The sequence below is a fragment of the Podarcis muralis genome, chromosome Z (genome assembly GCF_964188315.1).
Source record: "Podarcis muralis chromosome Z, rPodMur119.hap1.1, whole genome shotgun sequence".
Taxonomy (NCBI): domain Eukaryota; kingdom Metazoa; phylum Chordata; class Lepidosauria; order Squamata; family Lacertidae; genus Podarcis; species Podarcis muralis.
In genome coordinates this window covers 10,230,432-10,245,742 of record NC_135673.1, presented here as the reverse complement: position 1 = coordinate 10,245,742, position 15,311 = coordinate 10,230,432, and the positions used below count along the sequence as shown (strand labels likewise).

At 44.0% G+C, this 15,311-nt stretch overlaps 1 protein-coding gene across 2 annotated transcripts; it reads right to left on the bottom strand.

Moving 5' to 3' along the window:
- Positions 1 to 1,792: 1,792 nt before the first annotated feature.
- Positions 1,793 to 14,014, bottom strand: LOC114589437 (protein CutA homolog). Of its 2 annotated transcripts, XM_028715798.2 has the most exons (6): positions 13,747 to 14,011; positions 11,703 to 11,851; positions 5,071 to 5,130; positions 4,891 to 4,936; positions 4,479 to 4,528; positions 1,793 to 2,573 (listed from the first exon to the last, which is right to left on the bottom strand). In XM_028715798.2, exons 1-6 carry the CDS (start codon positions 13,861 to 13,863, stop codon positions 2,471 to 2,473), a joined length of 525 nt encoding a protein of 174 aa, XP_028571631.2. In that variant the 5' UTR covers positions 13,864 to 14,011; the 3' UTR covers positions 1,793 to 2,470. The 2 variants fall into 2 exon arrangements, with proteins under 2 accessions (XP_028571631.2, XP_077778286.1); XM_077922160.1 differs by lacking the exons at positions 4,479 to 4,528; positions 4,891 to 4,936 and having other exon boundaries at positions 13,747 to 14,014.
- Between the last annotated feature and the right edge of the window lie 1,297 nt (positions 14,015 to 15,311).

The window sequence follows — 15,311 nt, the reverse complement described above, 5'->3', positions numbered from 1 at the left end:
TGTTTGCTTTCTAAACAAAAAGGTGGGATAGAAATGTTCTTAAACCAACACATTTGTGACAGTGGGTAGGGTGGGTTGTAGGGCAGTCACAGGTCAATCCTTTGCACATCTGCCAGTTTTCCACAGCACTGTACCCCCCCTTTCCTGTTGAAAAAAATCAACTGGGCTTGTTCCTGGTAGCAGAACCAGAAAAAAAAAATTCCTCTGCCCCTCAATTCTCTGTTTTTGAGTGGAGAATGACAACTACATTTTAAGGGGAGGAATAAACAGATTAGTTTCACACACACACCATGTCATTTTGCTTTAGCTACTATAGCTCTAATAACTTTGAGGAGGGGAAGAGAGCAGAATCCATTTCCAGATGTTGTAGGAGCTTTATCACATAATGGGCTGACAGCAGATTAAAGATGAATTTCCCATGCACTTAAAATGATCGTGCAAGCCTTTGTGCCAGCCTTCCTCAGCCTGGTGTCCTCCAATATCATTTGGAATACAACTCCCAGCCTCGGCCAGCATGAAGAAGGACAGCATGTTGGAGGACACCAGGCCGGGAAAGGCTGCCATTTTGGAATGAGATGGAAGCTATTTGCAGCCACCCATTGAATTTGATGAGATTAGTCTGTGTGCAAGGAGCACAGACAAAATCCACTTATGTCTAGGCAAATGGAATAGGAAGTGAGTAGTGTTTTTCAGAGGAGAGAGAAAGAGAGAGAGGTGCTTATATATTTTTATTTTTAGGGAGAAGCCAGAATAGGGAATTTAAAGAATGAGAAGGTTTTTAGCTTTTTTGGAAGTGATTAATATTTTCCACAGAGGTGGGCGCGAGCTGAAGTGGGAACCCCTGAAGCCCACTAGAAAGATAATCCTTTTTCATTCTTCCCACCCCAAAATCAAACCACCAAACCCCTGAACCTATTTGTCTGCAATTTGGCAGATCTCTGATTCAGAGTCACCTATCTCATGTCTGCAATTTTCAGACCCAATTGCTGACAAAACACCAAAGAAGGTTGATTCCTTTTTGTTGTTGTTGTCGTTTAGTCATGTCCGACTCTTCGTGATCCCATGGACCAGAGCACGCCAGGCACTTCTGTCCTCCACTGCCTCCCCCAGTTTGGTCATGCTCATGCTGGTAGCTTTGAGAACACTATCCAACCATCTCGTCCTCTGTCATCCCCTTCTCCTTGTGCCCTCCATCTTTCCCAACATCAGGGTCTTGATTCCTTTTTTACACACCCCCAACCTATGGCAGCTGTCCTTGCAGGAAAACCACTTCTGAGTAAGTGTCATACACTCACAAGGGATTATCATGGCCACAAATTTCACTCAGTTCTCCCCAAAATAAGAAATTATAGGTGTTTCTGTTTGTTTTTAAAAGTCAGTCTCTAACAGTGTCTAGTACAAAAGCCCTTTGACCTCTTTACTTGTAATTTGGCATTGCAGTGCTTGTAAATGATCCATTGCAATGCCTGTAAATTTCGCCCACTTTTGCAAAAAAGCGAAGAAAGTTATAGCCTCCCCTCGCCTGCCACCCCGAAATAGTGAATGGAGTGGGTGAAAATGAAGGAGACTTGCGCACCTCCCAAGCCAAATTGGGCAACCCATGAAGTGTCTCAGACTGAGCTGTTTTCCGAAGCACCCAACCTATGGCAGCTGTCCTTGCAGGAAAACCACTTCTGAGTAAGTGTCATACACTCACAAGGGATTATCATGGCCACAAATTTCACTCAGTTCTCCCCAAAATAAGAAATTATAGGTGTTTCTGTTTGTTTTTAAAAGTCAGTCTCTAACAGTGTCTAGTACAAAAGCCCTTTGACCTCTTTACTTGTAATTTGGCATTGCAGTGCTTGTAAATGATCCATTGCAATGCCTGTAAATTTCGCCCACTTTTGCAAAAAAGCGAAGAAAGTTATAGCCTCCCCTCGCCTGCCACCCCGAAATAGTGAATGGAGTGGGTGAAAATGAAGGAGACTTGCGCACCTCCCAAGCCAAATTGGGCAACCCATGAAGTGTCTCAGACTGAGCTGTTTTCCGAAGCACCCAATCAGGGTCCAAACCAAATCTTAGGGTTGGCTCACACTGCTACTTCTTGTTCACTGAATTCCTTAAAACTCCATTTTCTTGGTTTCTGAGATACCAGCGAAAATGTGTGAGAGGCAACTGTGTAAGCCTGTCTGGATGTTAGGAGACATTTCAGACTTTGCTTCTTGTACAGCTACTTTCTTTGGAGAATTATAGCCACAAAATGTTTAACCAAAACTGCAAGACTGAGCAAGTTGCAACACAAAGATCCTGTTTCTTCCAGAGAGGATCCTGCTCTCATGCAACTCAGAACCACTAACGGAGCATTCTCAGTTGCTTTTCCACCTTGACCATGTTTGCGAAAAGAGAGGACTGTCATGCTATGGTAGCTGGCAATATCCACAAGTCCTTTGGGAAAGTCTGTCCAGAAGCATCTTCTGGATGATGATGGCTAATCATACGGGATACTCTCCTCCATCCATTTTAAATAGGCCGGGTTTCCTTGGTCAATGAGCAGGCTGATAAATTCGGGAATTGCAAATGGATGCAAAGAGCTGAGGGAAGAAAAGCACAGATTATCTGCATCTTACTATGAAGCAAGAATGGAATTCCTACAGGTAAAATGGGTATACGAGCCACATATCAGAACAGGCGTGCAGGAGCATTTTGGCATAGTAGGGGAAGATAAAGCTCCAGCCAGCAGGCCCACACACTTGTCAATCATGTCATGTGATGGACGGTTGGCCAACAGGAGTGGGAAGATAGTAACCAAGCAGGGTTGAACTCCCTGCATCTCTACCTCACCCATATGACCTCAGGTATGAGGCTGATGGGTGTGACTTGGGCAAAACTGATTAATGCGCCAAATTGGGAGGTCTGGTGGGCTTCCCACTGTTGTATTAGAAGGTTGCAGGGTGACAAAACTGTGCATGTGTTTTTCACTCAACGGTACCATGAATGTGTGGGATCTGGTCAGGCCTGGTGTAGGCTCCTGGTATCCTAGGGCAGCTGACAAGGCCCCAACATCATGGCAGTGCCCACTTGTGTCAATGTGGGCCCCACCCACCTCCTACATTCTGGTCAGGTGGGTCTACAACAAACAGCCATTTTCATTTCCCACAATGCCCCGGAGTAACACTGCATTGTGGGAAATCACAATGGCAGTCAGTAGCTGCTAGGGAGTGCTTTCAGGCTGTTATCACTTCCTAAAAAAACCTGAGGGAGCCCTCTCAAACCTGCAACCAGCTGCAGATTTGGTATTCAGCATAGAGGGCCACAACCAGAGTGTGCCCAGTGGGTGGGCCACCTTACTTTGAGGACTGGCTTGTCCATCTGATAACTTTGTGTGTGTGACTTTTAAACTCGTCACAGAGCAGCTTCTATTTACAGAGCACTGCTTCACCAAGCTGAGACATTCATCATGGCTTTTTGTATAGGTATACAGTGGTACCTCGGGTTACAGACGCTTCAGGTCACAGAAGCTTCAGGTTACAGACTCTGCTAACCCAGAAATAGTACCTCGGGTTAAGAACGTTGCCTCAGGATGAGAACAGAAATCACGCGGTGGCAGCGCGGCAGCAGCAGGAGGCCTCATTAGCTAAAGTGGTACCTCAGGTTAAGAACAGTTTCAGGTTAAGAACGGACCTCTGGAACGAATTAAGTTCTTAACCTGAGGTACCACTGTATTTGAAATGGAGATAAAAAGGAAGCTACAGTGGTACCTCGCAAGACGAATGCCTCGCAAGACAAAAAACTCGCTAGACGAAAGGGTTTTTTGTTTTTTGAGTTGCTTCGCAAGACGATTTTCCCTATGGGCTTGCTTCGCAAGACGGAAACGTCTTGCAAGTTTGTTTCCTTTTTCTTAACACCGTTAATACAGTTGCGACTTGACTTCGAGGAGCAACTCATAGAATGTGGTGTGGTAGCCTTTTTTGAGGTTTTTAAAGCTTTTTGTGGTTTTTGAAGCTTTTCCAAAACTTTCCCGACACCGTGCTTCGCAAGACGAAAAAAAATCGCAAGACGACAAAACTCGCGGAACGAATTAATGTTGTCTTGCGAGGCACCACTGTACAGAGATACTTTTGATAAGTGCAGTGGAGGCTGGTCTATTAGAGTGAATGGGGCACTGCATCATCACCCTCAGCCTGCTCTCAGCCAGCCCTGCCTTCTTACCTGCAACCAGTCTAGGGGGTGGCCTTGGCTTACAGCTTCTGCCTCCTTAGTCTCAGTGTTGCCCTTGTAGAGCTCAGCAGGGAGGAGGATGGCAGTTGGCTCTGCTGCTCTAGCACCACCTGCTGTTGGGCTCCCTGCCTTCTGTCCTACCAGTCCTAATAGGAGCCAGCCATCACTGGTTGCAAGCAATTCTTTGGGACAGATTTAAGCTGTGTCGTGTCCCTGCCCCTCTGCAAAAACAAAACAAACCAACCAACAAACCAAACCAGCCACATAAGAAACCTCACCTGATATATTCTGACAACTCATTGATTTTGGAAGTCCTTGTTTTCATCAGCTGTAACAGAAAGGGAAGATATGTGGATTAGGCATCACCACACTGCATTAATGATAAGGTCTATTTGTGAAGCTGTAGCCAAGCAGACCACCTTGTAGATGGACAAAGCTGAAATGAAATAATGAATGATGGTAAAATTTGATTTTGGGATTCAAAATAATTTGTTTTCATCTAGTTTTGTCCCCCACCCTTTCTGCTGAGTTCTACAAGGGGCAACAGTGAGATTAAAGGGGAGAGGGGAGGGAGGAAACTGGACTAGTTGTAAGGAAGGAGGCAGGCAGGTGGGGGCTGGCTGAGGGCAGGATGAGGGTGGTGGTGCAGTGCCCCATTCACTCTAAAGAACCAGCCACCACTGCACTTACCAGAAGTATCTCTGTAGTTTCCTCTATCTCTCCATTCCAAATATACCTATACAAAAAGCCAAGAAGAAAGTATGCTTAAAAATTACAAACAACCAAACAAGACATGCAGAGTATCCTCGGAGACGTATAATCACACAAGATTCTTCCAGAGTGGTCAAATGGGTTTGGTTCTTGACTCACATGGATGAGGCCTTGGGGAGGATATTCACGCAAGCAGCCAATTTTCTCTCCATAATTGCCCTAGGAGAAACAGAAGAGGTTAATTGGCATGTAAGTATCCTTGCACCTGGCATCCCAGTGTCATCAGTTTTGTGATATGACAGGGGTGGTGACTCTCAGGCCTGGCGAGGGGTAAATGTGGCCCTCGAGGTCTCTCTATCTGGCCCTTAGGACATCCCCCAGGTTCCCTAGTCACCTTCTCTTTCCCCAGCCACATCCCTCACCGGCCCTGCCCTCAATATCCTTGAGTGTTTTTGCCTGGCTGGAATGTGTCCTTGAACTCTGAACACTCCTCTTGATTTATTGGATGGAGGATACAGAGGTGAGAGTGTATAGCAGAAAGCAGCCTACTGTACAATAGTAAAATTTGCATTTGTTTCTCTGCCTACTTTTGCCTCTGGCCCTTCCCTCCACTGGTATGTGGCCTCCGAAAGGTTGCTTAGAAGGGAATGTGGCCCTCAGCTTGAAAAAGTTCCCCCACATTTGTTTTATATCACGATCCTCATCTTACTTTAAATAAACTAAGGAAAAAATATTGATGTAGCCTTTTTTCTTAGGGGCGTTGCTTCGACCCCTTGATCACTTGGGTTGCTGTTATTTGCACCTTTTCCAGCTCTGTGATATCCTTTTTCAGATTGGGCAACCAAAACTGGGCACAGTGTTTCAAAGGCAGCCTCAGCATTCATTTATATAATGCTATTACGGAGCCTGGAATTATTTGCAATCCCTCCCCAAATAATCTCTAGTCTGGAATTTGCTTTCTCCCACTTTTCTCTCTCAAATTCACCCAGAGTTGAATAAGCTTGTTTTCTGTATTCTATTTATAGATCTCAGGGCATTTTATATTCCACCATTTACAGTCAGATGATCAAGAAAGTACTGGCTGCTAATACTCCCACTGCAATGCTGCGTCTTGGAATGCCTGGGGAATATAAATAGGCACACTTTGTGCTGCATGCCAAATGGCTTAAACCATAGTCAGGCTGCTGAGCTCCTCCTGAGGAGTGGTGATCAGGACAGCAGTGGGGCAGAAAGCAGGGAGTGGTCAGAACCAAATAATTCTAGATTTGCCCTCATCTTCCTCCATGTTGAGTTCTGCAAGGGGACTAAGGAGGAGGAAGCTGATGATTAGTATCACCCCCGGGGCTGGATGTAAGAAAACAGGCAGGTGAGGAAAGGCTGGAACTGACAGGGCAGTATCCTAATAGTCCAGTCCACACTATGGTACAGTCTCCTCTGCCACAAATCTCAGAAGGAAAAAGTTAGATTCAAAATATCCAAGGTGTAAGCAAGACGTTAAACCCTGGGTGTTATGTACTAAGCTTGGATCCTAGAACAATAGGCAAGTAGGATCCTAGAATGCAACAACTGATTGGCTTGCAGGAGAAGACCAATCAGGCTCCAGGAGGGAAGCAGAATCAGCCAATCAGACGGGACTCATTGTGTAAATAATGTATATAAAATCCTGGGGTTTGGGGGGCAATTCAATCACTGTTTTACAAGCTGCAATAAAGAGCATGAAATCACTACAGGACTCCAAGTACCGTATTTTTCGCTCTAAAGGATGCACCCAACCATAGGACGCACCTTGTTTTAGAGGGGGAGAACAAGAAAAAAAAAATTCTCCCCCTCTCTGCTCAGCGCCCCTTCAGCAAAGCGGCAGGAGAAACAGAGCCCCTTCCATTTCTCCTCCTGCTTTGCTGAAGGGGCACTACACAGCTCTCCCTCTCTGCTGAAGCAGAGGTCCTGCTGCGCTCCGAAGGCTTCAGGTTCCTTTCGCTGAAGCCAGGAGAGTCTTGCTCTTCCTCTGCTCCCTCTGCACTTCGGAGGCTTCGCGTTGCTATTGCTGAAGCCAAGGAACCTGCATTCGCTCCATAGGACACACACACATTTCCCCTTACTTTTTGGAGGGGAAAAAGTGTGTCCTATAGAGCGAAAAATACAGTATATTTCACTGGCGATGAGGATGGGATCCTGCTGAGCTGTCAGCCGCGCACCGCACACAGCCGCCACAGGAAACCAGCATCGCACCGTGCATCCAGGCTACAGCTTCTGGACCCAAGGACCCAGAATGGCAACAGACAACAGCTTCATGCCGTTCAGCCCAGCCTCAGGAGACTGGGAAGGATACGCCATTCACTGTGCATCCTAAGTCTACCTGTAACTCACTCAGGTGTAATTCTGTAACTCAGATTTCAATGTTAGGGAGAAACACCTATAGGAAACTGCTGCCCGCCTCTGAAACACAAAGCTGGTACTGCCCACTCTGCAAAGTTAAGTGATAAGGCTCTTCCAAAGTTGCTCCCTGATAATAAAATAAAACGCACGCTACTTGCATCTGAACAAACAGCATGTCAGACAGGTGGGTGGGACCTTACAGAGAGGCTAGTTCCTTAGGGCAAATGGGGCACAATCCCAAAATCCTCAGGATGCTCTCAGACAGACTCCACCAGCCTCCACCTGCTTTCATGCTTACAACCAACCTAGGGCACGGCACTGCCTGCCAATTTACTCCTCCCTAGTCTCAGTGTTCCCTTGCAGAATTCAGCAGGGAGGAGGATGGTGACAAAAGAATAATCATTTGGCTTTGACTAGCATTGGCTCTGGCACCCCCTACGGCTGGGCTTCCACCCTATCAGGGATGCCATCTCACCTTCAGGATTCTGGGTGCCCGCTGCCACAACGTGGACGTGTGACATCGCATGCGCACACCTGCACATGGTGCGTGTGATGTCCCATGCACAACATACATCAAACGTCTGCATTACGTATGACATCAAACGTCTGCATTGCGGCGACCAGCGGCAGCTCCTCTTCCTCCCCCTCTTCACAGCCAGTGAGCCACCCTTTTCCACAGAGAGGGGCTTGTACTCTGCCTCTGCGTCTCAGGCTCCCCCTCCCCGGAAAAGGGTGCATTGGGCTGACTGCAGAAGGCGGAGCTGAACTGCTTCTCTTTCAGAGGCAGCACCGCTGCTGCCTGCTGGCTTTTCTCATTGATTGTGTGGGTGCCCAGCCCCTACAATTATATTACAGTGGGTGCCCATGCACCTATGGCCCCCTGTAGTTGTCTCCTATGCACCCTATCATTTCCAATGGGCACCAGTCACCACTGCCTTTGTATCAATGCATATGGAACGAAGCAGCTCTTCTTTTTAAAAAATAATATTTTATTGATTTTCCAAAAAAACCAACAACCACAAAAACAAAACAAACCAGATTGACTTCCCTCACTCTAATCCCTTCCTTGGTTCTATTATTTATCAACATGCTGCGTGTCCATTGTTAAATTTATAACATATTTAAATCACCTATTATCCATTCATTGTAAAATTACAAGTAAACTTAAAACCCTGCTAATGTATTAGCCTGTGTACATTGCTTCTGTATATATGCAATAAACATCTTCCACTCTTCCTTAAATTCATTGTCATCTCTTCCTCTTAATTTCATCGTCAATTCTGCCATGTCAGCATAGTGCATTAGTTTAACTTGCCAATCTTCTTTGAATGGGACACCTTCATGTTTCCAATATTGTGCCAAAAAAGTCCGTGAAACTGTTGTAGCATACATAAACAAGTTCTTTTGTAATTTTGGTAGGTCCACTCCTATAATACCTAGTAAGAAAACTTCTGGGTTTTTGACAAAGGTTATTTTAAACATCTTCAATTCATTATAAACCATTTCCCAATATTTCTTTATAATTTTACAATCCCACCACATATGAAAAAATGTCCCTTCTGTTGCTTTATATTTCCAACACTTGCTTTCCCTAGTTTTATGCATTTTGGTTAATTTAACTGGAATTAAGTAGCATCTATACATCATTTTCATATAATTTTATTTAATCGCCACACATGCTGTGAATTTTATATCATTCTCCCATAATTTTTCCTGTTCTGCCATCTGAATATTGTGTCCCACATCTTGTGCCCATTTAATCATGACTGATTTGACCTCTTCATCCTTTGTTTCCCATTCCAGCAATAGATTGTACATTTTAGATAATAATTTTGTATCATTTTCTATTATTTCTGTCTGAAAAGTTGAAATTTCATACGCAAATCCCATCTTTTTATCATTCTTAAACATTTCATTTAGCTGAAAATATTGTAACCATTCTGTTACGTTCTCTCTAACTTCATTAAAGTCTTTCAATTTTAACTGGTTTTCTGTTTCAATCAACAACTCTCTGTACGTTGCCGATTTAGGGTCCATATTCACGGGGGTATATGGACTTTAAAAACTATATAGTTAACTGTAATAATAATTTTATTTGGTTAAAGTTATAAAAGGAAATATGCATTAATGTATGTGGAACTAAGTAAGAGAGCTAGGACAGTGGTAAGCATGCGAAACTTAGTGACACAAAAGGAAGACATAGGTTAAGAGAAAGCTACCTGGAAGTGATTCATATCAGAAAGTATGCAGAGTGAGCAGGAGAGTCAGAGAAAGAGAGGAGTTAAAGAAAGCTTGTTTAAACAAAGTTCTTTGTTTTGCAGTAGTCCTGCCTGATCCTTAATGATAATAAACAACACATGTCCTTAGTGATAATAAACAACAGTCTTGACATACATTTTCTGTGTGTGCCCCTTATGCAATTTTAGGTTGTGTATTTAGGGGAGTGTCATGACACACCATTGCTTAAGCAGACAGTGGATGCACCAAAGTTATTTCGCAAAAACACCCTGTTCCCAAAAGGACTGAACAATGTTTAATCCACATATTGGATCATGATCAGAGCTGCGCTTAGCACACCATTTTAAGAGCAAAGTCCAGACAGTCAAAACCTCCACAGTGGGGGATGCATGGGAATAAGTTTAGTTCCTTTCCCTTACACAGAAGCAGTGAAGAGTAGGACCTTTTTCAAGGGTAGGATAAAAAGGCAGCTGTTGTTTGTACTGTGACCTCTTTTCTTCCAGTGGATTTTCTCTTTCAGACAGCTTCCTAGAGGATAGATTTACTCAGGCAAAGTCCCAGGATGCTCCAAATACCATGGCTACTGATTTTGCTACCCATCCCCTAAAGAAACAACAACCTTAGATTTGTTGTAATCCTGTGAACCTCAGAGTTGCTCCAAACATGTTGATTCTTCTCTCCTCTTTCTCAGTGGCTCCTTCTGAGAGGCAGACTTATCATTGCTCACCACCTGAGTTCAGGAGTTGCTCACTGTGCATGGCATGTACACATGAACAGGAACACAAGAATCTGCTTTCTGCTGAGTTAGGACATCGGTCCAGCATCATCTGCACACTGACTGGCAGCAGTTCTCCATGGATTCAGAGAAGAATCATTCTCAGCCCTGCTTGGAGGGCTTGAACTTGGGACTTCCTTCTTGCAAAGCAGATGCCCTGCCTCTGAGCTATGGCCCTATCCCAAAAGAACATAGGAAGCTGCCTTAGATTGCTATGCATTCATCTAGCTTTCTATTATCTACATTGACTGGCAGTAGCTCCCCAGGATTTCAGGCAGGCAGAAGTCATTCCCAGCCCCACCTGGAGGCGCTGGGGATTGAATCTGCATGCAAAGCAGATGCTCTACTATTGCGCATCAAGCCTCACTCTTAACTGCAAGCAAATATGACTGGTAGCAGGAAGGTATGAATATTCACAATGGAAAGGAGATGCTGCCACAACATGTTTGTATTTTCTGGGCAAAACAGGCTGTTTGCACTTCCTTTCTGCTTTATGCTTATGGGGCAAAAGGTGGGGTGGAGAGAAGTTTTTCTATTTACACAGAGGTGCCCCAGGGAACTCTGCTTTGCTTGGTAAACATTTATTTCATTGGCAGAGAGTGCTTGAAACAGAGAGTCATTCAGACTCAGAAACAGAAGCTAGACTTTGGACACGTGGAATTTCCCCTCTCTGACTTTTCAAAGCTGCTTGCCACATCCCCTTTATGGGATTTACAGGCAAGGCCTATGTGGTCCGATTGCTGAATCTGTGTCTTAAGTTTCAGCTACCATACCACACAAGTGCCAAATTCACATTTGTTTTTAGAAGTAAGATTCTAGTCCTTATGAATATTGGCATGATAGGGAGAAGTCTTGGAGCAGGGCTATGAATTTGTGACCCTCCAGCTCTTCTTCCTCCTAATTTATTAATCACCTTCTAAACCACCATCTGAAGGCAATTCATATAAAACTCAAAACTCAAATATATTTAAAACATGAATAAAACACTAACAAATGGACATTCATGGTAAAGACCCATTTATCCTGCTGAGAAATCCTGTAGCAGCAACAACAACAAATCTTCAATTGTTTCTGGAAGGTGCAGATAGTGGGTTCCTGTCATGTCTTGACAGGAATGTTGTTCCACAGACCTAGACCTTACTCTTGGCCTATAACTCCCCTCATTTCTGATCCTTGAGAGCTAGATAGACAAATGGTCTAGCTCTGTATAAGAGAAATATGACTCTGTTCTGTAGAAGCTCATTCCCATCCCACCTTGATCTCTTAACCTCTGAATAAAGAGTGGAATGTTCTCAGCTGTATGTAACAACAGCACAAACAAGCCACTCAATACTTCAACAAACTAGTATATTTCAATTATTCATTGACCCGCTTGGGCCAAGAATGTGTCAAGTCACCCTACCTTGCAATGTCTCTCGCAGTCTGTTCGTTGGGGCAATTGACGAGTGCAATTGAATGAGATCCAGGAATATAGCTACCAGTAACAGCAGAGTGCAAATGGAGGACAAGGGTTCTCAGCACTGGATACATTAGCAAAGAGAAGCTCATAACCTGGAGGAGGGGTGGGGTGGGGAGAAGAAACCAGATCCTACATCAGCTGAATAGGCCTCCAAACTTAGACAATGTAAATACAGGTCATTGAAGTATTCTGAAAAGCAGGAAATGTGTCTGGGAGATGGGGAAACAGTGATTGTTTAATAACACCACAGGAGTGGAGAACTTGTGACATAAAAACATAAGAAGAGCCTTGTTTGATGAGACCAGAGGTCCATATAGTTCAGCCTCCTGTTCTCACAGTGACCAACCCCAGATGCCTCACGGGAGCCTGCAAGCAGGACCCAGGTACAACAGTGCTCTCCCCATTTGTGATTCCCAGCAACAGCTGTCCAGAGACTTACTGCCTCCAACACATAGCCAGTATGGCTAGTAGCCATTGATAGCTTGATCCTCCATGAATTTGTCTACTCCTCTTTTGAAGCCTTCCAAGTTGGTGGCCGTCACTGCCTCTTGTGGGAGCAAATTCTAATCAATCTCAAACTTGGGTCTCCAGCTAGAAGGACCGGTGGTCAGGGATGCTGTTGTAGTCCAACAACAGCTGGAGACCCAATTTTGGGAACCACTGAGTGCAGAAGTACTATTATTTTTTTTGTCTGTTCTGAACCTTCCAATCTTCAGCTTCACTGGGATGTCTCTGAGTTCTAGTATTGTGTGTGTGAGAGAGAAAAATTCTCTGTCCACTTTCTCCTTGCCATACACCTCTATCATGTTGCTACTTATTCGTCTTTTGTCTCAACAAACCTTTCTTCTGCGCACTTCCTCATTTTGGCTGTCCTATTTCGATCCATTTCCAGCTCTAACCTCCCTATGTATTAGGACTCCAATTCCCAACAGCTCCAGCCAGCACGGCCAGTGACAGGAATGAGGAGAACGGTACTGCAACCATATCTGTTGTTCCTCATCCCTGCCATAGAGAAACGCAGGAGTTTCTTCTTCCACCACAGAAATGGGGAGGCAGAACTGAAACCTTTTAAATACATCTAGCATAACCACCCTTATGCATGCTTGCAAAGTCCTGTTCCTGATGCTGTGGGGTGGGTCACCTCTGCGTTAAACTCATTTTTAAGCTGCATAATCTCCAATGGGGAGAAAGAGACACCAAAAAATTAACTGCAATTTAATGTTTTGCTAAATCATTAAAACCTCGGTAAAAATTAAACCAGGAATTCTTCTGATGTATTAAAATAGTTTCCAAGTTTATTATTGATAGGGCAGCTTATTTACCTTTTACAACACCATCGAAGAAAAGTTGCAATTCGCAGTGAACTTTTGCACAAGCCAAACACACCCGGGGAACAAACCCTATAAAACCCAGCTAATTTCCGAGGAGAAATTGCACTGTAAAACAAAACTACGGTATGTCCGTGGCAATTTGCCAGAGATGCATCGTCCTTAGACGACATCATCTTTGCAAGAAACAGCATTAATTTTTCAAGAAGTTAGAACCAGTGTTGCTTGCCAAAAGCATTGAGATAGTTTTATTCTTCCAAAGAGAGAAGCTATATATATATATATTTTCAGACATTGGCTCATGAGGCTGCATCCAATGTTAGCAGCCCTACTCAGAGTAGACCCATTGAAAATGGACGCAACTAACCTAGCTCCATTGAGTTCAATGGGTCTACTCCTGAGTAAAACTTAACTTGAGGAAAACCCCACGATCATTAAATTCAAGGGAAATATTTTTGTTTGTTTTAAACCCATATGATATCCACATTCTCTCCGCCGCCCCCCCCCGCCCCGCCAAGTTTAAAATTTGTCTTTTAATGCCGGGGGAGAGAGGTGCGACGTCATGTTGTGGGAATTCCCCTGTGGCTCTCGCCTGCTTTTGCTCAATTTCGGCTCTCCCTTCGCTCTTCAACTTTGCAACGTAGTGATGTCAAACTTACCAGCGGCAAAGTCAAGTATCCCTGGCGCAACGCCGAGCCAGACGCCGCGAGGAGAGCCTGGCAACGCTGAACAAACCACTCCTTCGGCATTTTTGCCATCTTAGCGCACCTGCCCATGGCTGCTACTAGCCCTTGCTCCAAGGCGGCCGTTCCTTTTCCTCGCCCACTTGTTCGCCACCTTTCCAGATGTGACTATCGCTGTGAAATAAGGAAACAAAAATAAATGGTGTGTTTGCTTGCAAAGGAAAGCCGACTGACGGCTGGCAAACTCCTCCTTCCTAGCGGCTGGTGCCCGCCTCCCTGGCATAGCCCCTCTGAGAGCCCCGATGCCCTGCCTTTTGGCTCGTTCTTCTGTACATCTTCCCCCATTTGAACCCGCTCCAGCGTCTCTAAGGTATTCAAAGTATTTTGCTTGGTTGGGGACACTGAAACGGTTTAGTTTGGGTGCCTAACATCCGCGGGGATAAACCAGATTCACACTTGTTGCAAAACCTATCCGAAATATAACAGTACATTAGTTGATTTTGTATAATAATTACCCAACACGCAAGGGAAGTCTCCACCGCCACCCCAATTTTGAATGTTATATTATGTCTTTGTACTTTAAACTGAAAGCTGCCTGGGGAGAAAGCCCATATACAAATCCAATGAATAATAAATAAACTTTTTAAACAATAGTAATAATAACGACCATCCTTCCTTTCCTTCAGGCATCCTTTGAAAACTTGTTTAGACAGGCCTTTGCAATATGATTTCCTTTTCCCCTTTACCCAGTTCTAATATATCTTTATGTTTTTATGGCTCTTTGGATCATTTTATCCTTATATGTTGTACTCTGTCTTGCTATGTGCTTATGAAAGTGCAGATTATAAATTTGTAAATAAGATATATAATTATTACTATTCATTTAAGTATTGAATGAAATTTATATACTGCTTATACACCCCCTCAAAGTGGTGTACTGCTTATACACCCCCTCAAAGTGGTGTACAAAAAGATAAGCAGTAAAATGATGAAAAATTCCCATCCCTACTTCAAAACATTCAAAAGTTAAAATACTAAAACAGATTTAAATTACTTCTACTTTCTAAGCATCTGGGTACGCTTATCTAAACAATAATGTTTTAAGCAGGCACCGAAAAAGAGTAAAGGTGAAGGTGCCTACATGATCTCAATAGCCAGGGTATTTATTATGTGGCACCTGTAGTACTTAGTACCAAATCCACCAACTGAAGCAGTCGACTGGGCATGTGTGGGACAAGGCAATCTTGTAGGTAACCTGGTTCCAAGTTATTAAGGAGTGATGCATAACTGGGGCATTTCATCATGTGAAACCCAAATGTTATCCCAAGTGATGAAGAGCAGACCAACTTTAACTGCCTCCCTGCCGGTACCTCCCTGTATTGTTGGTATATGGCCAAACTTTGCCCTTAAATCTCTTTTTTTCTTTTGATAAATCCCTTTGAACAAAGACACCCTGCACATTCATTCATTCCTTTATTTGATGCATATAAGAGCATTTAAAGTGCAACTCCTACATCTCAAATTCTATCAACTGTAGTTTA